The 27,969-nt window shown below is 32.6% G+C and overlaps 4 protein-coding genes across 7 annotated transcripts; 3 read left to right on the plus strand and 1 right to left on the minus strand.

Moving 5' to 3' along the window:
- The first annotated feature begins 16 nt into the window (after positions 1-16).
- Positions 17-21,585, plus strand: LOC148599549 (2-oxoglutarate and iron-dependent oxygenase JMJD4-like). 2 transcript variants are annotated; one of them, XR_015918070.1, is made up of 9 exons: positions 17-394; positions 7,775-7,940; positions 8,941-9,087; positions 9,706-9,791; positions 10,782-10,963; positions 12,993-13,148; positions 14,122-14,644; positions 15,186-15,265; positions 21,570-21,585. XR_015918070.1 is itself a non-coding variant. In XM_088558916.1 (7 exons), the coding sequence occupies exons 1-7, from the start codon at positions 163-165 to the stop codon at positions 14,413-14,415; spliced, it is 1,263 nt and encodes a 420-aa protein (XP_088415042.1). In that variant the 5' UTR covers positions 17-162; the 3' UTR covers positions 14,416-14,657. The 2 variants fall into 2 exon arrangements, 1 of the variants encoding a protein (XP_088415042.1); XM_088558916.1 differs by lacking the exons at positions 15,186-15,265; positions 21,570-21,585 and having other exon boundaries at positions 14,122-14,657.
- Positions 442-1,507, plus strand: LOC148599550 (uncharacterized). Its single transcript, XM_088558919.1, has one exon. It carries the CDS (start codon positions 638-640, stop codon positions 1,445-1,447), a length of 810 nt encoding a protein of 269 aa, XP_088415045.1. The 5' UTR covers positions 442-637; the 3' UTR covers positions 1,448-1,507.
- On the minus strand, positions 12,992-20,597 carry LOC148599551 (protein N-lysine methyltransferase METTL21A-like). 3 transcript variants are annotated; one of them, XM_088558922.1, is made up of 6 exons: positions 20,320-20,597; positions 18,541-18,652; positions 16,414-17,369; positions 15,337-15,415; positions 14,945-14,983; positions 12,992-13,222 (listed from the first exon to the last, which is right to left on the minus strand). In XM_088558922.1, exons 1-3 carry the CDS (start codon positions 20,575-20,577, stop codon positions 16,990-16,992), a joined length of 750 nt encoding a protein of 249 aa, XP_088415048.1. In that variant the 5' UTR covers positions 20,578-20,597; the 3' UTR covers positions 12,992-13,222; positions 14,945-14,983; positions 15,337-15,415; positions 16,414-16,989. The 3 variants fall into 3 exon arrangements, with proteins under 3 accessions (XP_088415048.1, XP_088415047.1, XP_088415046.1); XM_088558921.1 differs by having other exon boundaries at positions 15,337-17,369; XM_088558920.1 differs by having other exon boundaries at positions 14,945-17,369.
- LOC148599552 (uncharacterized protein C7orf57 homolog) lies at positions 20,750-27,945 on the plus strand. The gene is made up of 7 exons (XM_088558917.1): positions 20,750-20,877; positions 21,570-21,755; positions 22,415-22,553; positions 23,111-23,413; positions 24,163-24,384; positions 24,795-24,887; positions 26,167-27,945. Exons 1-7 carry the CDS (start codon positions 20,847-20,849, stop codon positions 26,267-26,269), a joined length of 1,077 nt encoding a protein of 358 aa, XP_088415043.1. The 5' UTR covers positions 20,750-20,846; the 3' UTR covers positions 26,270-27,945.
- Positions 27,946-27,969: the final 24 nt, after the last annotated feature.

A 27,969-nucleotide genomic window follows, 5' to 3' on the forward strand; every position in this document is an offset into this window, starting at 1 on the left:
TGCATTTTATGCATACATTTTGAATTTTGTTTGTTTATTTATTTTTGTGTCGCACATCAAATCAAGATGTCTGCGCCCTAGGACAAGTTTCACTTCATTTTCTGTAGTCAACTTTTCAATTTATATGATTAAGGAGTCATTGGTGTCGTGTTTTGCTTAAAAATGATTCCAGTTGACAATGATTGTATTTTAGAGTTGAGGAGACAAGGGCAGAATTGTCCGTGTATTGAAAAAATAACAAACACATTGTCTTATGAAGATTTTTTCAAACAATATTTACTGACAAACCGTCCATGCATTTTATCTTCTGAGTTTACTAATTCCTGGAGAAGTAGAAAAGAATGGTGTAAAGATGATGGCAGTCCAGATTTTGAGTTTATTCAAAAATATTTTGGTATGCTATAGAACATATTAACCTGGTAGTCAAAACACAAAAATATATTCAGTATAACTAGTCCAAACAGATGTGATTATAGTTTCTTGGGGGGTTAATTTTATTTCACATTGTCACCTCTCTGAAATATCAGATGAACAAAATTCCTCATCAAATGTTATCATTATCTGGAATAGCTAGCTTCTGCACGAAACTAAACAAACTCTTTCAGATGTGGCTGATAACAGTGTTGAAAATGTTGATATGTTGAGCAGTCACTCAGATTTAAGTGAAATAAAACAATCCCTTCAGAACACTGTCATGAAATCTGACCTTGATCAATTGGTGAACAAAAAAGAACTGAAAGAGCTTGTTACCACTATTGTCAGCAATTTATTGGTATCCTTCAAGGACACAATCACACAAGAATTCAATACACAAATGAGACACAGATGTGGTAAATTGCAAAATCAAGTAGATGCTTTAATTTTTGAAAATAACAATCTAAAGGAAAAGCTACGTGATAAGGACAAAAAAATGGAGGAACTACAGGAAGCTGTTAAAGAGTGCAATTTAAGGTCCAGTGATGCACTAAAACTGGGAAACTACAATGAACAGTATTCTAGAAAACACAACATACACATGGTCAATTATCCTGAAAAAAATAATGAAGATTCAAGATCTGACTTTGTTAAAATAGTCAAACATGACCTAAAAGTTGATGTTGACCCCTCTGATGTTGTCGCTATCCACCGTATCCCGGGGAAAGAGAGTGATGTTCGACCCATTATTGTAAAGATGCGTAACACTGAGACAAAGATAAAAGTGATGAGAAGCAAAATGGGACTCACAAACAATGTCAAATTTCATGACGACATCACTCAGAGAAACCTTGGACTACTGATCAGACTAAGCCAAAAGGACCAACTAGACAGTGATTGGTTTTATAACTGTAGTGTGTATGGCAAGTTAAAGGACAGCAAAGAGTTTTTGTTTGTTTGTTGGGGTTTAACGTCCGAGCAGCAATATTTCAGCTATATTCAGAAAATAAACATGAAATTGATGATAAAATGAACATGAAACGATGATGAAATGAAAAAGGGATGAGACACAAGGACAATTGGGTCGACAAATTTTGATTGCCACTGGAAATAGGGAGAGGTGGGTAGGGTCAGGCAATTTAGCCTCCTGTGGCCTATGGTTCCTACTCTGGGAGAATACCACAGTAGGGTTCTTTAACGTGCGAGGAACGTGGCATCTTTCCCAACACGGTGCACCACTATGGTTTGCGGTCAGGTTTTCCGTATTATAGCGTGACAAGCCCAGCATGTAACATGCCAGGGGTACCCCATTCCACCACCTGGGGCACACATCCCAGTTGCTCTGTGGGCAGAGCACCCTAGCCCCCGACTAGGGTTCTGAGCACTATTTAGTCGCCTTTTACGACAAGCATAGCGCTGCTGCAGGCCTATTCTTTTAACACCCAGACCTGCACGGGACGCAAAAATAAGAGAGAATCAAATTTGATTTAATTGATGACATTGATGAAAAAATTCAAAAGAAACTGGCAAAATAAATCTCAAAATTATCTTTATGTACATAGTTAACGTATTGATTGAAATGTTTGTATTATTTAATTATTGCCTTGTTTTGTATATTAGAAGGATTTAATTAATCCTTATATCCTGAGGTAATGTTTTGGTCAGACATCTGGGTCAGACATTTACTACAAAGTTTGCTGTGACTATTTTGCTTTTCTAACTATAGAGTTGTGATCATTCTTTTGTATTCTTTATTTGAGAACAAATAGAAATCAGACAGGGAAAATCCATTGAATAATTTTATGCTTGATTTCTGAATGAGTAAAGGGGGATAATTCAGTCTTTTTTCAGAAATGATCAAAATTATTGTTCACAAGTAATTATTGGTAGTCATCTTTTCAGATGTTTTATTTTTTTCATAATCACGCTGGATTGCTGCTAGAGTTGATTTATCACTGCACATGTCCGAGACCTCTGTTGTAGTGATAACTCAACCCTATCAATCCAGTGTATATGTAGTCAAGTGAAACCAAGTAAAACATCTAAAGGGGGACAACTCATGATAGCTTTGAAGTAGAACAATTTCTTTTCTTTTAGGGCTGTTTAGTTATTTATTCTTAATTGAGCTATGTTGAAAAAAAAACTTTATCATTCCAGATTTAAACCAATTGTTTTTTTTTTTTTTTTTTTTTTTTTTCTTTTTTATCTGTACTGTTTTCATTTTCTTTCTTCATGATTAAACATATTTTATAAGAAGCCAAACTGTACATATCTGATGTGTATTATGTATTGTAACAAGCGTCATCTATGTGCGAGATGTATGTTATCGTGAATGATTTACTAAGTTATGTACTCAATTACTGTTGTTTGACTGTCCTATTTCATATTTCATTTGTTTTTGATATTAGATAATGAGTGTTGATAATAATTTAAGTTTTATCCATGAATGTTCGGGGACTATTAAATACAAAAAAGAGATTAGACATTTTTAGTTGGGCAAAGGCTAAGGACGCTTCCATATTTTGTCTTCAAGAAACTCATAGTAATGAAGATGCGCAAAAACGTTGGGAAGATGAATGGGGAAACAAATGCATCTTTAGTCACTGCAGTAATAAAAGCGCTGGTGTTTGTACTATGTTCAAGCAGGGTTTAGATTTTACAGTTCGTGATTCAAAAATTTACTCTAATGGTAGGTTCATTGTACTTGATTTATCTTTGAGCAGCGACTTACCTTTGTTTGTATTTATGGCAGTAACACAGATGAACCATCAGTTTTTTGCAACTTATTACACAAAATTTCTAGTTCTTCAAACACCAGTATTTTGTTATGTGGTGATTGGAATGTAGTTCAGGACTTTCACTTGGATACATTTAATATTTTAAATAATAGAAATGCAAATTCTCGAAAAAAGATTGAAGAAATTGTTGAATCCTTAGAACTTCTTGATCCATGGCAAACTTGTCATCCTGATGATAGAAGATATACTTGGCGTCAGACCACACCTTTCAAACAGAATAGACTTGATTATTTCTGAGTGAGTGAAGACGTTTTCTCAATTATGAAATACACAAAAATATTACCAGGGTATAAAACTGATCATTCTGCCATTGTTTTCACTTTTTCAGCTAGTCTTGAAAAGAAGGGGAAGGGCTTTTGGAAGTTTAACTCACAGTTGTTGAGAGACACTGAGTATATACAAAAAGTTAAAACATGTATTAATGACACTGTCTGTGAGTTTTATCAGTCAGGTAATAAAGATGACCCTTTTCATATAAAATTTACATGTAATGATCAATTTTTTCTAGAACTAATGAAGATAAAGATCAGATCAGTGTCTATTACACATAGCATAGCTAAATCTAGGGAAGAAAAGGCTTTTACTCACGAACTTGAGACTGATATTCAGAATTTGGAAAATATTATGAATTTTTCTCCTAGTGAACCTATTCAAACATCTCTGTCCTTGAAAAAATTTGAGTTAGAGACTAGAAGGGAACAGAAGATTGAGGGTCTACTGAGATCCCAGGTAAATTGGCATGAAAATGGGGAGAAGTGTACCCAGTATTTCTGTAAGCTGGAAAAGGGAAAAAGAAAACAATGGCTGAAATGATAGAAAACCAAAGTAATCACATATCTGATCAGTCTGTGATTCTACGGGAACAACAAGATTTTTATAAGAATCTGTATTCTCATAGAGATATAGACTGCTCTGATGAGTCATTTTATAGACATGACATTAAGCTCACACAGGAGCAACATGACCTCTGTGAGGGGAATTTAACATATGACGAATGTAGCAAAGCATTAAAATCTATGGAGAATGGTGAAAGTCCGGGATCTGATGGGTTCACTGTTGATTTTTACAAGTTTTCTGGAATGATCTCGGACCATTTGTTTATCGGTCTTTATTTTATGGGTATGAGAGTGGGAGATTGTCAGAATTTCAATACCAGAATATTATTACCTGTATACCAAAAGAGGGCAAAGATAGAAGATTTATTGGCAATTGTGGACCCATTAGTCTCTTAAACACAGACATCAAGATAGCTTCAGCAGTAACAGCATACAGACTGAAATCTGTGTTGCCTTTTATTATCAGTGACACACAAAAGGGATTTATGAAGGGTAGATTATTGGGGAGAATACTAGGCTATTATATGACTTGATGCACTATCTTCAGTCAAATAATAAGTCTGGTCTACTACTTCTGGTAGACTTTGAAAAAGCTTTTGATTCAACTAATTGGGATTTTTTGAAAAAGGCTCTTTATAGTTTTAATTTTGGTCCATCGATTTGCAGATGGTTCGCGACTTTCTATGTTAACGCCAAGAGTTGTGTGGTTAATAATGGACACTTATCTGATTTCTTCAGTCTTGAGAGGGGTTGTAGACAAGGTGATCCCCTTTCCCTTTATTTATTTATCATTGGAGTTGAATTGTTATCGTTAAAACTGAAGTCAAACCCTAACATTCATGGGATCTCTGTTAATGAAATTAATGCTTTTGAGTCAGTATGCTGATGACACTTTTCGTACATTAGATGGTAGGGAGCAATCATTAGAGGAAATCCTTCACTGTTTTAATAAGTTTTCATCCATATCTGGGTTAAAGATGAATTCCTCAAAAACTAAAGCAGTTTGGATTGGGAACAAAAAATATTCTGACCATATACTTTGTCCAGACTATAATCTTCTCTGGTCACATGCAAACTTCAGACTCTGGGTATTGATCTGTCTTTGGATATGTGTAGTATAGTTGATGTTAATTTTTCTAAAAAAATAAAAGAGGTCTCAGCCATACTCAAAAGCTGGCAACACAGGAAATTAACTTTACTAGGCAAGATTACTGTAATAAAGACTCTGGCATTGCCAAAACTGATACATTTGTTGACTTCACTACATAACTTAGTCCAATCTCAGTTAAATAACCTAAACTCCATGTTTTATAATTTCATATGGAATGGGAAGACAGACAGATTAAAACGCAACATTCTTATTGGTGGCATTTTACAAGGCGGGCTAAGCATGATTCATTTGGATTCTTTTACTCATTATCTAAAATTATCATGGATTAAGCATTATCTGACTAATCCTAATAGGAATTGGCACTTTTATTATTAGAGCTGAAAAAATATTGGGGTGACAGAGTCTTCCATTTTGACAAATATAAATGGAAAGAGGTGTCAAATTTTGTAAAAAAAATCTATTTTGGAAGGACATACTTTGCAGTCTATCTAAGGCAAAACCTATTGTAAAATTATGCAGTAAAGAAATCATGTCTTTGGATATTTTGAACTATGTACCAGTGACAAATTTTAATGACTATTTAGTTTGGAAAGAAAGTGGTATTGAGGATCTTAAAGATATTGTAGATTTTGACAACAGGACATTCTTTTCATTTCCACAACTTAGACAAAAGATAAATTTGAACAATTTTTTGACATACTTCAGACTTCTATCAAACATTCCCAGATTTATAAAAGACTATGTGAAGGAGCATTGCTGGGATATTAATTTAGCTAATTTTACACTCATAGATCCACTTATTGACAAAATTTCAGAAAACCAAAAGCTGAAATTTATATATAGAGACCTTGTGATTCAGATATTTGTCAAACCACATGAAACATTTATAAGATGGGAGAATGTCCTGGAGAAAGATCTGTTAGAGTTGTCAAACTATTTTATTATTCTAAAAAAATGTTGTCATGATACGTATCTGAAGATTTTTCAGTTTAAACTGTTACATAGGATACTGCCAAAAATTCTTTTTTATATAAAATTAAACTTAAAGCCACAAAATTATGTTCTTTCTGTGGCATGACAGAGGAAACATTAGAGCATCTATTTCATGACTGTAATATCACTTATAACTCTTGGTTAACTTTTCAACAAAACATTAGAAATGTTGATGATAACTTTACTTTTAGTAAAGAACAGATTTTACTAGGATTTATGGAGAAAAATTTGTTTTTCAATCTTATTTTTATTATAGCAAAATATTTCTTATACAACTGTAAGTTGAAGGAGACTACTCCAACATTTATTGGTTTCAAGTCAAAGATTAAGCAGTATCAGTCTTTCGAACTATTGATTGCAAATAAGAACAACACTACTAGAAAATATTAACAATTCTGGGCTCCATTACAAAGCATATTTCAAGAATGACATTCCTTTTCTATTTTGAATGAATCATTTAAATTGTATGGACAGTCAAATGCTTTTTTATTTAATAAAATGTTATTATTTTTGAGTATATACATGTACAAGTGAAAACCAGTGAGTGAGTATGTGTGTGTGTAAGGGTGTGTGTATAGGGAATAATAGGGAGTGCCAGTACTTTTTATTAGTGTTATTATTAGTCTTATTTCTGCAAGTTTGTAACAAAAAATAGTCTGTAATAGCTATATGTAGTAATATAACAATATAACCTCCCAACACCTTAGTCTGGTGTTGGTTGTTAGGAGGATTGTAAAATCCAGGCTATTGAAAAACAAATAAAAGATAAAAAAAAAAAAAAAAAGCTACTGCAGTGCCAGAAGTTGGCTCTCATTACTTGATACTGTATAAAATTACAATCTTAAATGTTATAGGAGTAGACAACTGAATAATAGATACATTGTACTACGGTAGTATAGACCCTCAGTTGTAGTCATACTGACTTAACATCTAACTATATTTCTATAGATCTGCATCACTGAATATTTCCAATGCAGAGGTTCGATCCTTGAATTTGACCTAAGGTAAATATGGTTTACTAGGTTTCTTTGAAAGAACTGCCATGTGTTCTAGTTGTAGACAGGTGAGTCATTGTGAATCATATTATCAACTACCATCACGATTTCTCAGGTATCATTCATCATGCTAACCTTTCCAACAGATGTACTTAGTATGTTAGTCAAATTGCTGGCCACTGGCTACAACAGGGAGGTGGTTGGCCAGGGGGGTGGGGGTAATTCTGCATTTAGAATGGTTGTTGCTATGGAAAACTGTCTGGATAAGGGGAGTTGCTGCACATGGGAGGGGTTTTTAAACAGGGGGACTACTATATTAGTTTGTGATAATGATTGTAAGAAGGAATGGAATTCTCTCTATTAATCATGCTATACATTGAATTCCTAGAGGAGAAGGCCAAATCATCCGACACCTAATATACATATATGTACCCAATACAAAATGTATCTTTTTATACTCCACCCACATTGCTAGCTGCAAATGTGTACATCATGGTATTATATTATTATTTTCAGTAAGAACTTATTTGCAAAAAAATAATGTTAGATTTCCTTATCTTTACTTTTTACTAATTCTATTACAGTCATGACAGTTGTATTTCATTTGTTTCACTTTTATTTTTATAGGTGAAGCTGCAGTACCAGTTGCTAACTGTAATAAGAGAGAGTATGGAAGTCATCCTAAACAGGAGATGAATTTGAAAGATTATTTATCTTACTGGAAGGATTATAGATCTGCTGGATATCCTGAAGATATGGATTGTCTATATTTGAAAGATTTTCATTTTAATAGGTGATTTATTTTTTATTAACAGATAGGATATCAGAAGATAGACTTGTCAAGAATTGCAGTGTATATATGGCAGGAAGGCCTACCTGTGTTGTAGTAGGTAGTGAGATTTAAATAGCCAATCAACTGACCTGGTTAATGGATTAATTTTTTAGCTGAATTGGTTTGTCGCTTGCTCGTCACTGAGTAGTCAAGGGTTTGATCCTCGGTGGTGGAGTATAATTTTTATGGGTCAATTCATGCTCTCCCTTTACGTTTTCTTAAAAATGGATTTTTATTTTCTTTATTTATTTAATAAATATTAAAGCTAAGTAATCAATAGAAGAAATAGCACAATTATACAGTCACACAGACACACAGACAGACACACACACCCCTGACTTCTTTTGCCTTACAATTTTCTCATCCCCCTCCTTTTAAGAGAAAGATATTTTGTCTCATCTGTATATCTCTGTACTAACAATATATTGTTTATCAGGTTAAATAAAACTGTGCCTGGTTATCCAATCAAAATATGAATGATATATTGTGCTGTTTTATTTAGTTTTGAAGAGATGGGTAGATAGAAACTGGTTTTGAAATAATTCCTCACAACCGTTCTTAAAATCCTCAGTGGTTTCAGAATAGCAACCTGGCCTCAAGTTTGGTGGGGAGAGGGGAGGAGGGTCTTGGGTTTGATGCCGGGCCAAGTCAAACGTAAGATTTTAAAATTGGTAGTCACTGCGTCTCCACAAAGCAGGCGGCATTTAAGGAAGTAGAGTGACAAGTGATTAGTTTTGGAGTCAGAAATATGACTGGAGTGGGATTACGTGCCTATTTTCTTGCTGTTGCTTCTGTAAGCAAGGACAATACAGATCCTGCTGGATTTGTACAAAGCAGCGTCTGTTTGATTAATTGTTCTTGCTCTAAAAAGAATGAAACATCTACCATAGGAGGTTAAACCATAATCAATTAATCAATCAATTGCAACCATTGTTTACTGTCTAACTTATTTTTTTTTCAGAGCCTTTCCAATGTACAAAGCATACCAGACCCCTGATTATTTTTCCTCAGATTGGATGAATGAGTTTTGGGATCAGAGACATATTATACTATCTGAAGATATAAAGGATGATTACGGATTTGTTTACATGGGACCAAAGGGTTCATGGTAAATGTATGATATAGATAATAGGGGACATTTAAGCAAGAATTTGGAAACTCAGGCTGCCTAGCTTTCAAGACATATATGTGTAAGATTTGGCAAGAGTTTGAAAGATCAAAGGCAAAAAAGCAATATGTCAGAGTAGAATGCTGCTGAATCAGCTTTAAAATGGGTGAGACTTGACTAAGTCTGTTTACATTTTTCATCAGCAATTACACATTTATTTTGGCTATTAAGTACTATTTGCACTTCAAAAGATTGACAATCTAAAGTATTTTTTTTTATCCTTTAAGATTGCATAGCTTATTTATGTAATCAACTTACTTTGAGCAGCGGAGGGAGCATGTATTTAAGCTACCTAAATAAAGCAGTCAATTCTGTCTATCAAACATTCTTAAAAAGCCACTTACAGAAGAGTTCTTTAAAAAAACAGTAGCTGAATGCAGTGTTTATAAAGGTTTTTTCTTGCTAGAACGTATAATGTAAGGTCAACTAAACATAATTTTTAGGTTCTCAGTCCCTTTTTATCTTTTATATTTTGTTCCCATTTAAAATATTTATGTCTATTGAAATTTTCATTGAAAAAGAGATGACTATAGACTGGAATGATCGTTATGTTTTTAGGACACCATTCCATGCTGATGTTTTCCGCTCCTTCAGTTGGTCAGCCAATATTTGTGGCAGAAAGAAATGGGTGTTTTTTCCTCCAGGTATGTTTGCAACTACCATCATTTTAAAAAAAAATAATAAATTCCTCAATTATTCACTTCACTGTATTGAAAGTTATTTGCAAATTTCATACTAGGAATTACTGTACATTCTTCCTCTATCCCATTTTTTTGTCTTATTTATTTTTTTGTCTTTTTCATTTACATGTACATGTATCAAGACAGTTCTGTATATTATTTCATTAAGTAGCACTCCTATTTAGTTTTACATATATGATTATTAAGTCATCAGAACTGTGTTTTTATCATGAACGTGAAGTGTTAAAGTTCTCATAAAATAGCAAAGATCTTTTCTAAAACCGTACACCACACTGACTAAGAATTTGAACAAGAATCAAGCACTGCAAAGCACAGCATTGTATATGGCTGGTATATCTTGTTCTCAGTTAATTGTTTGATCCAGAATTTCTGCTGTTGAAAGCATTCAAAACTGAAGACCGTTTGTATTTAGTTTGTTTCCACTACATCTATATGATCCATAGTTTTATGAATTTTCTCCTTTGTGTTATTACCAAATTTTTAGTGTATAGATACTTTAGTTAAGCATCATATTTTTGTCATATTACACACAAGAGGATTGTAGTCTTTATATTACACTCTATCATAAACAACTTCCTCTGATTTTGAAGTTAGGAACACTTCTCATAAAATCACTGGGTTACAGACTTACAGGCTCCATTTGCTCCATGGGAGAAATCTTGAAATTGTGAAATTCTCGGGTAAGTTGGCCGTACTCATGATTTGTGCTGTAATTTAAATGCACCTGTGTGCATTAACATGTATCAGTTAGGTAACAATGGAGTTTAGTATCATATTATTATGAACATAATCATTAGTATCATTTTGTCGATATGGTTTCAAACCATTGATATAAAAAGGTTTTTTCTGAACTGATAGCAGTTTGGGCACATATAGGTACCAAAAAAATACCTGAAGTAAGGAAAGAAGTGATTTCATCTGGTATTTTTGCAGGGGAGGAGAAATGTTTGACAGACATCAATGGACAGCTGACTTTTGATGTTTACTCAGAGGAGTTGAAAAATACATCTAAATACCCAAATTATAAGCACTTACAACATCAGATAGAGGTTGTGCAAGAAGCAGGGGAGATAATCTATGTTCCCAGTGGATGGCATCACCAAGTTTTTAATTTGGTAAAATAAAATTCGTTTACATTCTTTAGCAATATATAACTCATTTACTGTTTAATTTGTCAATTTATTATACATGTCTGTGAAATGAACAATACCTAATTACTTGAATATAATATGCTTAAGGTATCAATCCCAATGTAATTGAGTTGATGACCTTTGAGCCTGTAATTTTGAATGATAAACATTTTATTTTAGGTTTATATTGAGTCTATGTCATATTCTTTATTATAGCCAGCACTCCACAGCATTGTAAACCTGCCTAATTTTGGTCTTGTAATCTGATGCTTTGTAAAATTTATCACTTTAAAAATTTGTCAAGCATCTATACATCTACATATCTAGAAAAAGCTTAAGCCAAGGCCTTCAGAATGCAATAAAAATTTTCTGGAACAAATGTACTCACAACAAATAGGGTTACCATAGAAACCATACAAAATATGCTAAAATTTGCAAAAAAGTTAATGAAATCTGGTTTAAAGATGTCAAATTTCCTAAAAATATCATAAACTTTTATTTCATGCCCAGAAATTGTCAAAACTTCTTCCTTAGAAAAACCTTTCTTCACATGAGCATCGCCGGTTAGATTTTTAGACATTTCATTTTGTAATCCACTTAGCCAGCACTCCACAGTATTGTAGAACTGCCTAATTTTGGACTTGTAATCTGATGCTTTGTAACATTTATCACTTTAAAAAATTGTCAAGCATCTGTAAATCTATATATCTAGATATAGCTCAAGCCAAGGCCTTCAGGATGCAGTAAAAAATTTCTGGAAAAAAATTACCCACAGCATATAGGGTTACCATAGAAACCATGCAAAAATATGCGAAAATTTGCAAAAAAGTTCATATAATCAGGTTTAGAAATATCAAATTTCCCGCAAAATATCTGGAATTTTTATTTCATCCCCTGAAACTGTTCAAACTTTTTCCGTCGAAAACCCCTTCCTCATATGGGCATCGCTGGTTAGATTTTGAGCTATTTTACTTTGTAATCCACTTATTAAATTTAGCATGGTGAAAAATTGACTTACTTTCACTTTCACAATGAAGTCAAATTGTCATTGAAAAAAAGCCCCTTCAACATAGAAAGTATGAAACATTGCAAAATACTTTTAAAAGTCCCCCTTTTCAGAAATTGTACAAATCTACAGTAGAATTTTCATTTTTAATCACTAAGCAACCACAAGTTTCCATTTGTCATTTTTTATCCCTAGCCAAAAGTGGGAAACTAAACTAAATTGTGGAGTGCTGGCATAACAGGACACCAAATCTATGTCATATTCTTTGTTTACAGGAGGACACCATATCTACGTCATATTCTTTATTACAGGACATCATATCTATGTCATATTCTTTATTACAGGAGAACACCATATCTATGTCATATTCTTTATCACAGGAGGACACCATATAAATATTCTTTATTACAGGAAGACATCATATCTATCTCATATTCTTTATTACAGGAAGACATCATATCTATCTCATATTCTTTGTGACAAGTGAATACCGTATCTTTGTAATTTTCTTTTTTTACAGGAGGACATTATATGTCATATTCTTTATTACAGGAGAACACCATATCTATGTTGTATTCTTTATTATAAGAGGACACTATATCTTTGTCATGTTCTTTATTACTGGAGAACACTATATCTTTGTCATGTTCTTTAATACAGGACACCATATCTATGTCATATTCTTTATTTCAGAAGGGCACCCAATCTATGTCATATTCTTTATTACGGGAGGACAGTCTATATCTATGCCATATTCTTTATTACAGGACACCATATCTATGTCATATGCTTTATTATGGGAGGACACTATATCTATGCCATATTCTTTATTACAGGACACCATATCTATGTCATATTCTTTATTACAATTGGACACTATCTATTTCATGTTATTTATTATGGGAGGACACTATATCGTAGTCATATTCTTTATTACAGGAGAACACCATTTCTATGCCATATTCTTTATTACAGGACACCATATCTATGTCATATTATTTATTACAGGAGGATACTATATCTATTAATCATAATTGGTCTAATGGATGTAATATTGATATAAGTTGGCAGTATATAAAACAAGGATTGGTTGCTGTGGAAATGGAGATTATGGAATTCAAAGATTCACTGATGGAGGATAATGAATGGTACAAACATTGTCAGGTATATCAAATTTCAAGAAGCTGTCGTATTGGCTATCATGCCTTTCATTTTTCCCATTGTGTAATGTTGTTCAGCTGAGAAAAAAAAATGTGTTCCTATCATTATTTCTGTTTTTGATAAAAATCATTTCAGTGGTATAGGAGTTGAGAACTTGTAATAGACATAGGACAGACAGACAGACATACTGACCTCTCTATGCTGCTCCTCTTGATAGAAGGGGGTATAAAAATGAAGTTTATTAGTGTTCTGAAGCATAAACCACACATGTATAGAATAGGTTTGCAAAATTTACAGCAATATTCACTATTATCTGTGTACATGTAGGTACATATAGGAAAATAAATGTATTTTTAAAAACCCATTTCCTCTCTGATTGTAAAGCACAGGGATTTTGACTGGTGACTGTACATGGAAACAATGCAATTTTTAGAAGATACTAGTATATAGGAATCACCTTGTTTGTCTGTCTGTCCACCTTTCTTGTACTTCTTAATCCCTCAACAGAAAGTTATAAAATTTTAAAGAAATGTTGAGCATCATATGTAGATGCACATGAAGTAATATCATGGTTGCTGAAGGACTCCAAAGGGTGAGAATGTAATTAATTGATAAAACTTTTTTAATAAGTGCAACTCCTGCCAAATCACTCAAAGCATTTTGATGAAATTTTATAGGAAGCTTGGGCACCATATATAGATATGCATGAAGAATTTAGAAACATTATTATTTTCAGAGCACTCAAAATGGAGATACATCTAATTCAACTTAAAGATTTTACATGTGAAAAACCTCATCTCCTCTTTAACTGCTCAAAATTGTATTGGAAGGTTGGGCATAACATGTGGATGTGTAATAAAAATTATAATTCTTGTGGAAGGCCTGCAAAGGGAAACAATCAAATTTAAGGGTTTACACTTTACATTTAACTCCATCTTTTTTGGAATTAAACTGAATTCCACATTATTTTTTTCAGAAAATGTTGAAAGCAGACAAAGGCATAAACTTTCCAGAATTCTTCATCTTCATGAAAACAATCGCTAAAACAAGAATCAAGGATCATAAAGAGGATAAACTAACTGCAGAAACATCTCTCCACTTCTCTGATAAAAGTCTGGTCCTATTTGATTTGAAACGGGTTATGTTTGTTCTTGAGGATATGATAACAAATAAAGAATTTAAAGCAGTTGATGAAGAAATGGGAGGCAACTATATTGAAGACATTCAAAGTTTGCTCTGTGAGATTAAGAGGGTGATAGAGGAGTTATAGCTTTGATCACTTTATTTAATTCATATATGTCAGGTGCCATGGTGTTCTAACAAAAAATCTTTATACTGAATTAGTGAGTTACAGTCATGACAGTATGCTGAATGTAACAGTCTGGAATGTGTTGATTTTGGTATTTTGAATGGGTTTGAATAAAGCAGTTTACTTAGAAAGAACAATCAAATGTGTTTTGGAAAAGTGGTGGAGTTAAATATGATTTGTCTAATTAATTGTTAGTAATCTAATCCGTTTTTTTTTTGTTTTTTGCTTTTACTTAAACATCATGAACATTCTTTCTCACGAACATTCTTTCTCACAAAGCATGACTGCTATATATTCATAGTACTGGCCACCATTTAAATCAGGTTTTTCAGTTGATTGAAGAAGTCTCATCTGTTATATGTACGTGACATTTCAATTTTTTCAACCAAAAATTATACATGTATGTATTTTTATGGTGCATATTAGGAAAAGAAATCTAAACTCTCTTGGTCATTAGGACAGTCTTGTATATGGCAGTACTTGGTCATACCTATTGTGATGAATTGCTTTATGTCCAGGAAACCTCTGACTGAAAAAGAAAATGAATGGTATTTCACCATAGCTTTATCACATGTTACATTGTCAAGACACTCAATGATAAAATGGATGTCGACCATCAATATTGTGAAAAGAAATAAATAAGGACTTTAATGAAGTGAAAATAGACAAAAAATTATAAGAACTTTGTGACTTATTGCTATCCACTTCTGAGTGCATTTTCATTCAACTAGATAGAGAGTTCAACATCACAGCTGGTATTCATCAGTGTCAGTGTTGCTTAAGCCAGCTAAGGTCATTTAACATATTTAAGGTAAGATATTTAATAGTAAATATATGATCATATAAATATGCTGGTATTTTTAACACATATATCATACGTACATTTTTGAGATAGTTGTTCTTAGATGATGCCTGTATAAAAAAGGGATAATTTACTTCCACCCAGTCTTTTGTGGATGTCCTGCAAAAAGTAGAATTTACTTGCCTTTTGGAGTTGGGTACCTCTGGTGTAGCAATTTCACTCCTGTTGTTATCATATCAATGCTAAAATTTTCAGCCGTAAAATGGTATCACCCTGTTGTTTTGGCATCATAAGCACCCATTTACTTAAGTTCATTTCCTTTAACTTAAATAAAACTGATATGGTCTTTTTATACGACTTCAAAAAAATTGTGATTGTAGTGTTGCTATCGTCGTTGTCGTCTGTAGATACTTAGTTTTCGTGCAATAACTTAAGTTGTGGTTAACGAAATGTTATTAAATTTTGATGTGATTTTACTAATTACTAAAGGAATGTTTCTATTTAATTTGGAGTTCATTGTCCCTACTATTTAAGAAAATAGCAAAAAGGGTAAAAATAGGCGTTATATTAAAACCTATGTAGAATATTTGTTTTTTCATCCAATTTTGATTATTCCTTTTTTGTATTCCTGATATTAAATTCTGGTAAACCAATGCATTAAGCAGATTTGGTGTGTTTATGGCTGTTTTCAAATTATAAAAGGTCAAAGGGGCCATACCCATTTTTTTGGTCCAATTTCAATTTTTTTTTTAAATTAGAATCCTTATGTATGAAAATTCCTGTTTGAATGGTCTTATTGAGTCAAAATGTTGGACAACTCCTTGTTAGAATTATTGCCTTTGAAAGGCAAATATTTAACCAGGATAGGGATTAACATTTATTTTTGGTCTGATTTCTAAATTTATTTTTTTAATTACTAATGTGTCTGTCTCTTTTAATCAGATTTCAAATATCTTTTATAGTTTTTAAGTTATAAGGGGTCAAAGGGGCCACATGCCAAAAAAGTCCTTTTTTTATTTCTGGTCCAACTTTGAAAATTTTTAATTGAATTACAAATTTGTGTACTATATTGTGACCAAACCAGTCGTCGTGTTCGTAATGAACTGTAAGTCCCTATGCTTAAGTGTGACAAAAATAAATATTGTGTCCACACTTACCTCAAGTGAACAGACTTTGACTGCTGTGGTCATATCATGCTGCACTCCAGGAAGCTCTTTATTACTGTTATCAGTATTTTAATATTATTATATTTTTATGACTTCTTGTCATCCTTATCTTCAGTTTTTATGTGTAAACTGTTTCATTTGATTCACTACATTACAAGTGAATATTGTATTTGTTTCCTGTGTTCAAATTTAGGCCATGTCTTTGGATTTTGAAATACTTACCACAGCTGACGATGCAGTATAATTCTGCCAATATTCTTCCTTTTTTTTTTTAAGGGGACTGTGCTGTAATATTCAGTGTGTGTATTTTGTAAAGTTTTTTTTTTAGTTGTACAATTTATTCTTTGTAATGTCCTTTGCCTGTTCCTTACATAGATTTCTCCAAGGATTTGTTCCATTGCAACATCTCCTTTATCAAACTCTTGACTGAAAAATACCTAACAAAATTCTGCTTTAAGAATTAATGCCAACAGCCAATTAAGTGTACATGGGAAATTGTACGGCACATTTTTACACTGTTGATTTATTCAGGCACCAATTACTGGCTAAAAGTCAAATTTAATTTTGTCATTTTATTTTAGTACCAATTATAACTTTTATATCTCGCTCACGGTCATACGAAATTTCCTTTAAATCAAAATGCTTTTTAAGCATGTCTAAAAAATTAGTGTCCCTATCGTACCTTATTTTACATGATATATAAAGTTTGGTTTCGTTGTGACTTAAATGGAGTAGTGTCTTTAGCAAATCGTCAAATATTTCCTCTACGTAGATTATATCAGCTCCTAAAATAAAATCATATTTTTGGTCAAATCTATGAAGATCTTTTGTCCAATCTAAAACCTTTACACTGTAATTAATATTGTCGACATCTCTCAGATTCTCTTTCACAACACGTTTGAGGTAAGGATATACTGTCTGTCTGTCTGTTATCACAGTATCTGCACCTAAATGAATGTAAACCAATCCTTTAAATATATCAAGTTTCAATATGCTGTACATATGTTTCAAGGAGTACCCTCTCATCAGCAGCATTAGAATCCAATACATAGGAAGTTCAACGTGTTCAACATTCAAATAAAATGTACTATATACAATGATACAAGAAGTAACCCACAAATTATTGAAATAGGAAGCCAGATCCATCAGTAATAAGTAGAGTATATCAAAGGAGATACATTATTGGACCAACATGTTTAGAATACATTTGTAACTGTGATTTGATTAATATCTACATTTCACTACCAGGGTTCGACACTAACAGTAGTCTGGTAGTCCTGTGCCTACCTAATTTGAGAGAGGACTACCTTCAAATTTTAATTGGTAGTCCTTACGGCTATCAAATTCATACTTCAATATTTTTTAGTCCTAAGGAAAGGACTGCAAAATAATTTTGAGGACTACCTAAATCATCTATCAAGAAGTCCTACCTAGCAAGAAAAGTTGGTGTTAAACCCTGACTACTATTAAGATTTGCAACATTCTATTTAAAATATAATCCATAACAAATGGACTTGGTTTTGAAAATTATTTTCACTTTTTTTTTCTTGTCCATGAACATAAATCTTAAGCGAAAAGGAGTTAACCAGTATACATAAGAGCCTGTGAAAACATTTAAGAAATAAGTAAACACATTATTTATTAAATTTATCCCGACTAAGGGGGTTAGTCATACCGTCACGACTAAGGGGATTAGTCATACCGTCACGACTAAATTCCAAAATAATTCTTTATTCAAATAATACCTTCTTTCAAACAGAAATTGACATTCTTATCAGTGTTGTAAATATTACCAAAATTATACATACTAACCACAAGAAATTAAAATTTTGAGTTTTTCTTCACAATAGCCACAACAATAATTTAATGTATTCTTGAAAAATCTGTTATAACTATTGCTTGACTTCAAGTTTAGTTAAAATAAGGAATGAAATGGTTTAAAGACTACTATTTATCATGCTTATTTCGATGTGTATTTTCTTGATGTATTGAAATCAGTCTTCAAAATTTAACTAACTCTTGATTTTGATGTAATTGAATTTTGCCACACAAAATACAGTCTGTAGTAGCCTAATGCTTTCATTCCAGAATTGCTTAGTGCTGCTTGGAAAAACATACCTATCAGAGCAGCTACAATACCCACTAATCCTGAACCAGCCCCAAGTTCTATCACATTTTTCTTGTTGAATTCTTCTTTATTCTTTTCAATAAATTCACACAAGACAATTGCCTAAAATGAACAAAAAATCAAATATTAGGGATAATTATGCAATCTGACAGAATGCAAGAAAGAATGAACTATCCAGTGAATGCTTAGTTTATTGATAGATTGTTTGATTGATTGATTGATTGTGGTATAACATCATATGGCAGATATTTCAACAGCCAACAGGTACTTTTACACATTATAGAACCAACTAAACAACCATCACTCTATCTTTGATTTGCAGCATACTCACCAAAGAAGCAGTGACTACAGATTAAAATCATGTCAAGTCTTTGGTATGACTTGACCTTAGATTGAATTTACAAACTCTCAGCTGCACTTATTCAAGACCACTGAGACAGTAAGAATGCTTTGGTTACCATAATTGTATCATTAATATTATAAAGTTAAAAGAAGGATATATATAGCCTTTAAGGGATTAAATTACACATTACAGGTGAAGCATAGCCAATGTTGTGTACTTTTCTATAATAGACTATATCATGACTTCACTTATCAGTCCGGAGGAGTAAGAAAGAGATCTGAACTAATCTTTAAAAGATTTTTAAAATTCTGACTACATAGTCTATATATAAGCGAGCAAACTGGCTTAGCTTGCTCTTAAATTAATAGAATTTTGTTGAAAAATTCATCATACTGACACATGAGAAACTTGCAAGCATAACCCTACATCAGGATACATTAAAGCTTCAGAAATAGTAAAATGCAGGCTAGACAAAACATTTAAAAGACGTCTAAAAAAAAATATTTCCAGAAGGAAGTCCATGACAAACCCAGAACAGTTCTTCTCATAACTTCACAAATATTTGGAATGCCCTTGCTGTCTCCCACTTACTACTGATGAAAAATTCCTAATAATCTTGGCAAAATGATAAATGGCATGAAGTGTAATTTGTTGAAAAGGGAACCTGTAACTTTTGCTTTGGACTTCACTCGCCTACCTGATATCAAATTATTCATAGTATAGTTAACTGAAGGCTTAATTGGTTAGGCAAAGAGAAACCAGGTACAGTTTTACAAGAATAGCTCTGATTTACCTCCAGATGCTGAATTACCAAAGATTTGCTCTTGCAGCCATGTATTATTAGAACCACTGATTTTACAATGAACAATTGCATTGCCAACTACATGTATTACTGGTTGTTACAAACAAATTAAGTGTTAGCTATTTACATTAAGCAGTCTTAATCACAATTAACCAACAGTCTAAAGCTCAAGGCTGGTAAAAAATGTTGGTTGGCCAATAAAAACTCATCTTTCAGGATAATGATAGGGGTAGGACATCAGCATTGTTATAAAATATGTATGGGGTCTGACACGTGAAAGGCTCAAATCATTCTGTCAGATATGACATGCCTAGTTGTTACTCAGAAGTGCTTGTTCGAACTTTAATGCTGGCAAAGAGCACGGGTTTTGCATGTTTATGATGTATACGATGTCTCCACATTCCTGTTGGTGAGACATTACAGATATAACAGCTAAGCAGTGCATTATCAATACAGTTGATATTTGAGTACAAATCGCTTCATCCCTGATATCCATAGCCAAAAAACATTTTACATGTATCTACTAAAAAAAAAAAGCTTCAGTCAGGGCCTGTGGTTCAATTGAATTTTTGTTTAGACCGATTCGGTAACTCAGCAGTACCAAATGTAATGCATCCTACTTACAGCATCCCATACAACAGCAGCCACACCTAGTTGTCCCCAGTCTTGTTTGACAACAATTTCTCTGCTGACAAAAGTGAAAGATCTTGATTGTTTCATGAAAGGTGAAAGTAAATTTTCGTCGTATAAAACTACGGCCGTATTTTGTTTTTCACAAGTCATATCGCATGTTTCTTTGTCAGCTTCACATTCACTTGGCCAAACAACTAATGAAATTAGTAAAAATGTGTTCAGAGAGTCAAAATGAAACTGAAACCACATTTGTGTATCTATCACGTGACAAAAAAAAAACTGGTGTTTTCGGATTGTAAACGCAATATTCTAGACATAGAAACTGTTTTAGTTTATTATATAACTAAAATACCGATGTCAATTATGAATGATTTATTTTAAGTATAGATCCTTATTTTATTTACGATTATACAAATCCAGCTTTACCTGTTGTTGCTAAGCGCGTATGTACACTTCCGGTTTTGTTTGTTATTGTGTCTGTGGTCTCGTATTTCAATGTTGATCAACTAATAGAAAGTATGGCTACAAACAAAAAGATAAATGAGTGCGGTAAGTTCAACTTTCTTATAAATTGCATGTTTCTACCAGCTTAACGATACAAAACTACTGATATCCACGGCCAGAAAATCCATTGAAATTTTATCAGGCCCAGACTGGCGAGGGTGTCTGAGGTTCGTGCATTTTTTTGGCACAGTTGATATGTTTTACCTTTAATATTAATTCTTGGTTTAACTTGCGCCCTTCCTGAATGCTCTGCTTGCCACTATTCTTTTGTATGTAAGACCTGATTTATCTCATCCATAGCCTAGGCATCGCCATTGCCATTGGTGAGAAAATCTTGATGGTCAGATCTAACATTAGCTGTGAAACGTAGCTCTAACTATTTTTTTTGTTGTATTTTCTTAACGTTAGATCTCAAAATCAAAAAAAAAAGATCAAGAGCTACGATTTCACAGCTAATCTAACATGCCCATGGCCGATTGCATGGAATATTACTCTTATCTTAAAAAAAGTGTCTATATAGATCTGTCCATTTCCTGTTGGTTGACATGCATTATGAGTTTGCTTAATGTAACTAAAATGTGTACTTGTTCGACAAGCTTTTGAGATCATAGGGAATCGTATAGATAATGGGTCGGCATGTTTCTTACAAAGTATATAAAACCTCTAAGTTAAAAAAAAAAAAAACTTTTGTAGATTGTATATTTGATCACTGTATTTGGTAATTGCAATGATTTCAGGTTGGTTTTATCATGCACCAGCTAAACCAAAAGCTCCACAAGAACCTGTGTTACTGCCGCCAACATCACAAGTTCCTGGGTTGAATTGTGAAATTGATGGTCAGTATCAGGATGATCCACCAAAACCACTGTTTCGTGATACAGACTCCAAGTACATTAGACTTGCAAAGCAGGGGGGCAGACAAAGTAAGTAAAATAACATTAGTGTAAAATGTGTCTATTCGCTACACTGCTCCATCGGATCAAATTGATACAGGGAAGATAACGTAAACTTATAGAAGGGTCTGAAAAATTCCCAATGATGTTAGAACTGTCAAATTTGCGAAGCAAATTTTTTGGTTGTTTCCTCCACGGGACTCAAACTCGTACCGCTGTGACATCATTGATTTGTTGTGACATGCATCATTAATTTGATCCTCTATCCTACATAATAACACCTAGATGAACTGTCCCGTACTACCATACATCGTGTATTAAGTTACAGCCCTAGATTAATCCTACAAGGATTATATATATATATATATATATATATATATATATATATATATATATATATATATATGTGCAAAATGGGACATAAATGTTTGATGGTTGCATGGAAGTGCTATGGGTAAAACCCTGAAGTGTGTATATGATCACTGAACTTTGATGATTAAGAGTGATTGCTGAATGCTAATAGAGCACAAAGTGTGTTTCCTAATTCGCTGATAACATATACTGGCACTGATTTTTCCTTGTTAATGCTCATCAGCATTGCATTTGCGAACAAAGAGTTCAAATCAAATCTGTATAGATAATCACTCAGGTATTGGCTGCAATTTCATTTGTATCCATTCTATTTTCAGATTTACTCTACTTCAAAGAGAATCCCAATATGAGAGAGCGAGCCCCAAGAGGTTACCCAAGGCCGGAATGGTTCTATCTTGAGGACAATGCAATAGAAGATGCAGAAAAAAAAAGAGCTGAAAATCCAGAGTTTGAACAGTGAGTTATAAATGTGAACCAGCGGCTAAAAGTGCCAGTCATGTCTGATGGTCCGACTAATTTCGTTATGACTGTAGTACTTTCTGTCTCCATAGTGACCACCTAAGAACTCCTTTTCTCATTAAGGATTACATCACACTTCAGTATGCGTAAACTGCCCCAAAGTTGGTTATTTTGCATAATTTAATAAAACAATTTATACCTTACAATTTAACCTCTTTGCGGATTCCAGTCAAAATGAAGAATTGATTCTTAATCAAATTGTTCTTTAGTTTGGATTATTTGAATTTTGGACTGTGGACAAATTGCTTTTTATGACATCACAGTTCCAAGCATAAATACACAAAATTACAGAGGGTCCCCCTCAAAAAAAAAAAAAAAAAAAAAAAACACTGATCAGAAGGATTGATACAAATCAGAAAATCAGATTGAAAGATTATTTGCTGCATACTGAGTTACTTTTGCAAAAATTATTAAATTTATGGTGTATCAATTCTAGAAGTTAATACAAAAGTCTTTAATTTACTACTAAGTACTTGTAATTTATTGCATTGTAGACCATACCAGTTTATGGTACCAGAATACATGGTCCATGAAGAATGGAGACCTGAAACTGATGGTTACCAGCGCCCAGCCCGATTACCTTATGCTTATGACAGAACGTCTGCATATGAACGAGAAGGGCAGCAGGTCAATGACAAAACAGTCAAATTACCAGAGGTGAAGAAGCATGGTTTTGGTGTCAGGAATGCTAAGCCTTTGAAGACTAAACCTAAACCTGCAGAAAGAACAAAACCATCTACGGTTGCTAAACAGTCACAACTAGAGCAGGAAAGACCACATCTCAAGTATTTACCATTGTAAGTTTGGTTGGCCTAAACTTATTTGTGTACATGTACATGTAACTTTGAATTTATTTTTTTTTATTTCAATTCTTGATCTTTAAATTTAAGATTGGAATAAAGCAGAATACTTCATAGCTTTTGTTCCTAATTTCAACTTTTAAAGGGAGTTGACCATCACTTTTTCTTCAATCAATGTTTATTTTTTTTATCAGGTAGATTACAGCAGAGTATGTAAACTGATCACAACCATAATGAATTAAGTTGCACTCCAGATAAGAATTATGCAAAATGTGAATCATGGTTAGAAAGCCTTCATATTTTTTTTTAATATTTTATTTAAAATTTTATAGTAAACAGAAATTAATATGTGGCTTTTCATTTAACCCCTGTTCTTTGGAGATAAAAATGATATAGAATGCACTGTAAAATTCAAAATTAAGGGAGATAACTCTGTAAATGATATGAAATACAATAGAAACTGTTGGATTTTCAGTGTGCATTATCTCCTATGAGCAGACAGATAGGTGTGAATGATTATATGTTTCATCATAAAGACCAATAAAGCATCTTATAATAGCACAAATAAAAATGTGTAGCTTTTTTTGGGGTGTATCACAACTAACAGAATTTGCATGATTCTTACAAAGACTGCCAATTACAACTTTTCAGATGATTGCTGTTGAAACTGATTGTTGTAAATGTTTGTAAATCCTGTAAGTTAAATTTATAAGTAAAGCTATGTAAACATAATAATTTTTCTTCAGGCCAGATTCAGATAACACAAAAGAAAAGGCCTCCATGTCCAAATTATTGGGATTTGAGTATGAGAGAAAATGGCACGATGATGTCAACAAGTGGCAATTCAAACAGGATAGACTGAGGGAAAAACACAAAGCCATGTTAACTGAAAATGACAAAGATCCACGGGTATCAGAGTACAAGACTACTATTGGCAAACAAAGTCAACAGAGACCATATGTTCAAGAGTAAGTTAAAGATGATACACAAAATTGTAACTGTTTTTTGGGGCCTGTGAGGGGGAATACTCAAGTTAATAGTGTGAATTTAGAGAAGTCACTTAATATGATTATTAGGGACCATGACAAAAAGATAATTTGTTGTTTTTGGTTGACTAAGGAAAAGGAATGAACTTGTAGAAAAATTAAAACAGTTTAAATCTTATCAGAATAAGATGTTGGATGAGATGTTAATACAGTAGTTTGAGTACAGGGGATGTAAAGCTAGAATCTGGAATACTCAAGTGTAGAATTTTAATAATTGGATTATTTCTTGCTTCAGAAATATATAGTTGAGGTTTTATTGTGTTACATAACTTACCTTTCAAATAGTGATGCAATGTTGTGAAAAAATAATGTATCTTTTATTTCCTTTATAGGAAGGGTAGAAAAGTATGGGAAACCACATCAAACAAATCTTTAAGTGCAAGAAAACCTGAAAAAGAAGAAAAAGAACTTTTCAAGTTATCAAAGTGAGTTGTTTTCCCTAAATAACAGTTGATAGCCTTGGTGGTTCAGTATACAGTTCCTGAACTGGTCCATGCAACAAAAATTATGATCGGTCATTGATCACTGGTCAGTCATCGATCCATCAACCGATCCATGAAACCAGTGATAGCATCACATGACCAAAGAGCCGTCAATACAGTTTTTGGATTCCGATGTTTTATTTGTCAATTTAACACATATTATAATAATGCAGAAGATATATACATCAATCAATACTTTTATTTTACATTTCTCTTATTTTTAATAGATCATCCATCATTTAACATAACATAAATGCAATCAGATCGGTCACCGGTCATCTGTTATCAATCCATAGGCGATCAGTCAATCAGTGGTCATCAATCTGTCAAATTATTGCATGGATCGGTTCAGGTACTGTAACATGCTCACCTCAACTGAAGGAGTCATGGGTTTAATCCTCAGTCGAGTTATTTGGATTAAGCAGTGTATTGGACTAACTGCAAGGCAGTGGTTGTCGATTGATCAAATACTCTAGTTCTGAAATGCTTGAAATGTCTTCCATAGTACATAATACTCCAATCAATCAATCTAAATTAAAGTTTATGGGTTGTGACAATTCAGTGAAGATAAGTGCATGACCATTCATCTTTACTCATTACAATGCCCAAAGAAGAATCATTGTTGCATTTGTTTCTTATGGTTTTTGACCAATTAAAAGTAATGATACTTTACCCTTTTTGATTTTAACAACAAATCAGTTGCATATGGCCTAGTTTGAGTTTCTTCCCCGATTCAGTAAAGAGGTAAAAAGATACCAATGCTAAAGCTAGTATCAAATACCTGTGATAAAGCCAGTGTCAAAAACCAGTTGCCTAATATTCTGCATTTCACACCTAATTTGCAATGTGTGCTGTGTTATTTTGGTTTAGGGTATAATTAAGATACCCTTCTTTTTTTGAGAACTGTACTGCACAGGAAAAACTTATTAACTTCCTGTCTGCGAAAAAAAAGCAAGACCAAGATTAGAATGTAGAGCTGGATATTCATAGTCTTTGGACAAAAAAAGACAATACATCATAAATTAAACAAGTTGAATAAAATGCGTAAAGAAACAAAAGAATTAAAGAGCAACCTGATCTCCTTTTAAAACTGAGAGTACAGATCAGGTATATTGGTAGGGTTTTATCACCATGTGAGTTTATCTATAGCGTTTTCTTTTTTTTTTTCTTAATTTATATGAATTGATGATAAATAGTTAATTCATGAATATTCATTTTTCAGGTTCAAAAATATAGGATCACGAATTGATGCTAAAAGGTCACCAAAGGATTCTCCAGTAGCCATGGCAACAAACCAGGCCCCAGTTCCAATTGCAGCTCATTGACAACTTAAAAAAGAAAATTAGAAGATAGAATTTAAACAGATTTTTATATGTGACTCCCTCCATCAAAAGTTTGATAAGATTTGTCTTACATGTAGTTCAAAAACCTTTGTTGATGACCTTCACTCAAGGTTAAAGGGAACCCAATATGTGATTGAGCTGAGCTGTTTCTTCCTTAGCTCATTGTGTTTAAGATTCCTCTGGAATATATTGCACATTGAAACACCATCAAATAATTTCTGTTAGACAAATCTGTATGATTTTTAAAGTTGAAAATGACTTTCATGTAAAGCAACAATATTATTGGCTGTAGAATACATCAATATAAATAAAACCCTTTATCATATTTGTAATCCCCTAATGCTTTTTTCTGGTATGACTGAGTGCTATACACTGTATACATCGTATACCTTTTTTGTCCGGCCTGTACAGTCCCACAAAGTCTTAGAAAAATGATGACCTCTCAGAGTATCATAAAGTCTCTATTTTTTCTTTGTTTTTAAAGGTTTTTGACATTTGGACCAGATTGTTAATCTATCTGTACTAGTTACTTGTATAAGTTTTGGAAGGCAAAATTGTGTAAGTAAAGTGCAATTTTTCATAACATTAGTACTACTGTGTGTTATTTATTATTATTATAACTATGAATATTTGTAATTCTCTCATTTTCATTAACGTTGTTGAAAATGATATTTTTAAAGGTATAAAGAGTTTTAAACATGTTACAATTTGTAAATTTCTAACTTCCTGTGTGTTACGTGTTTTCTTAATTTATCGCCAAAATCAATGCGCAAAAAAGTGGCATTGAAACTAAGTATCCTTGTAAAATTCATACAAGTACTAAGGTTTAGTTTTATAATTCCTATGAAATTAATGGAATGTACATAACATAGATTTTCTATCCTAAGTTTCATCTTGCCAAAGGACCTGTTAGTAGCTCTTTAGTTGGATTTGTTTCCTTTTGCTCAATTTTACCATACAAGTATTGATAGAAAATTGACAATTTTACCATACAAATATTGATAGAAAATTGACAATTTTACCATACAAGTATTGATAGAAAATTGACAATTTAAGCATTATATTTTTTGTTACATCAAGTTTTGTTGAGATTGATAAGTTAAGAGTTAAAATTAATCTGATTATTTTCTATAGAGTCATATTTTATTTTTATAAACAATTTTTATAGAGGAGATATTGTTATTATATATTGTTAGGGCATATCTTGATGCTTTATGAATATGTTTTTTTTTACTTTGTTCTATTTGTTTAGCTAGAACTAAAGTTCAAAGAACAGTTTTTATCAACTGGATATTCTTAAACAAAATCAATACAGTGATTAATGATATTTGTAAATATTATCTTTTTAGAAAGTGTTAGAATGTGTTACATGGTCTTCAATAACTTTGTTATCTATTACTACAGAATCTTTGAAAAGGTCGTAAATTAGAATGGAAACTGTTGTCCATGTTTGGACATTATTGCTTATGTTTTACATATGTATATAATCCTAGATACTTAAAAAATGTACATGTACATACTTAAGATGTCAATGTGCTAATTTAAAAAAAAACTTTATTTTACATCATGACCTGTATTGTTTTCATATTTATCATGCATTTGAAGTTGTTGTACAATTTTGAATGTATCTTACCCAATAAACCATTGATAACAAGAAACAGTTTTTATTGGAAAATTTGTCA

The sequence above is a fragment of the Perna viridis genome, chromosome 13 (assembly GCF_037379345.1).
Source record: "Perna viridis isolate PV_CMFRI_1.1 ecotype Kerala chromosome 13, ASM3737934v1, whole genome shotgun sequence".
NCBI classification, from domain to species: Eukaryota; Metazoa; Mollusca; class Bivalvia; order Mytilida; family Mytilidae; genus Perna; species Perna viridis.

Bases quoted from the DNA above. Each gene is read 5' to 3' on its own strand.
- LOC148599549 (XM_088558916.1), top strand. From the start codon at position 163: ATGATTCCAGTTGACAATGATTGTATTTTAGAGTTGAGGAGACAAGGG. The intron at 395-7,774 runs GTATGCTATAGA...TTATTTTTATAG, and splicing joins GTTTATTCAAAAATATTTTG to GTGAAGCTGCAGTACCAGTT. The intron at 9,792-10,781 runs GTATGTTTGCAA...GTATTTTTGCAG, and splicing joins ATGGGTGTTTTTTCCTCCAG to GGGAGGAGAAATGTTTGACA.
- LOC148599550 (XM_088558919.1), top strand. From the start codon at position 638: ATGTTGAGCAGTCACTCAGATTTAAGTGAAATAAAACAATCCCTTCAG.
- LOC148599551 (XM_088558922.1), bottom strand. From the start codon at position 20,577: ATGTGGTTTCAGTTTCATTTTGACTCTCTGAACACATTTTTACTAATT. The intron at 18,653-20,319 runs GTAAGTAGGATG...TGTTCATTTTAG, and splicing joins CTGCTGTTGTATGGGATGCT to GCAATTGTCTTGTGTGAATT. The intron at 17,370-18,540 runs GTATGTTTTTCC...ACATTCATTTAG, and splicing joins TATTGTAGCTGCTCTGATAG to GTGCAGATACTGTGATAACA.
- LOC148599552 (XM_088558917.1), top strand. From the start codon at position 20,847: ATGGCTACAAACAAAAAGATAAATGAGTGCG. The intron at 20,878-21,569 runs GTAAGTTCAACT...CAATGATTTCAG, and splicing joins CAAAAAGATAAATGAGTGCG to GTTGGTTTTATCATGCACCA. The intron at 23,414-24,162 runs GTAAGTTTGGTT...ATTTTTCTTCAG, and splicing joins CATCTCAAGTATTTACCATT to GCCAGATTCAGATAACACAA.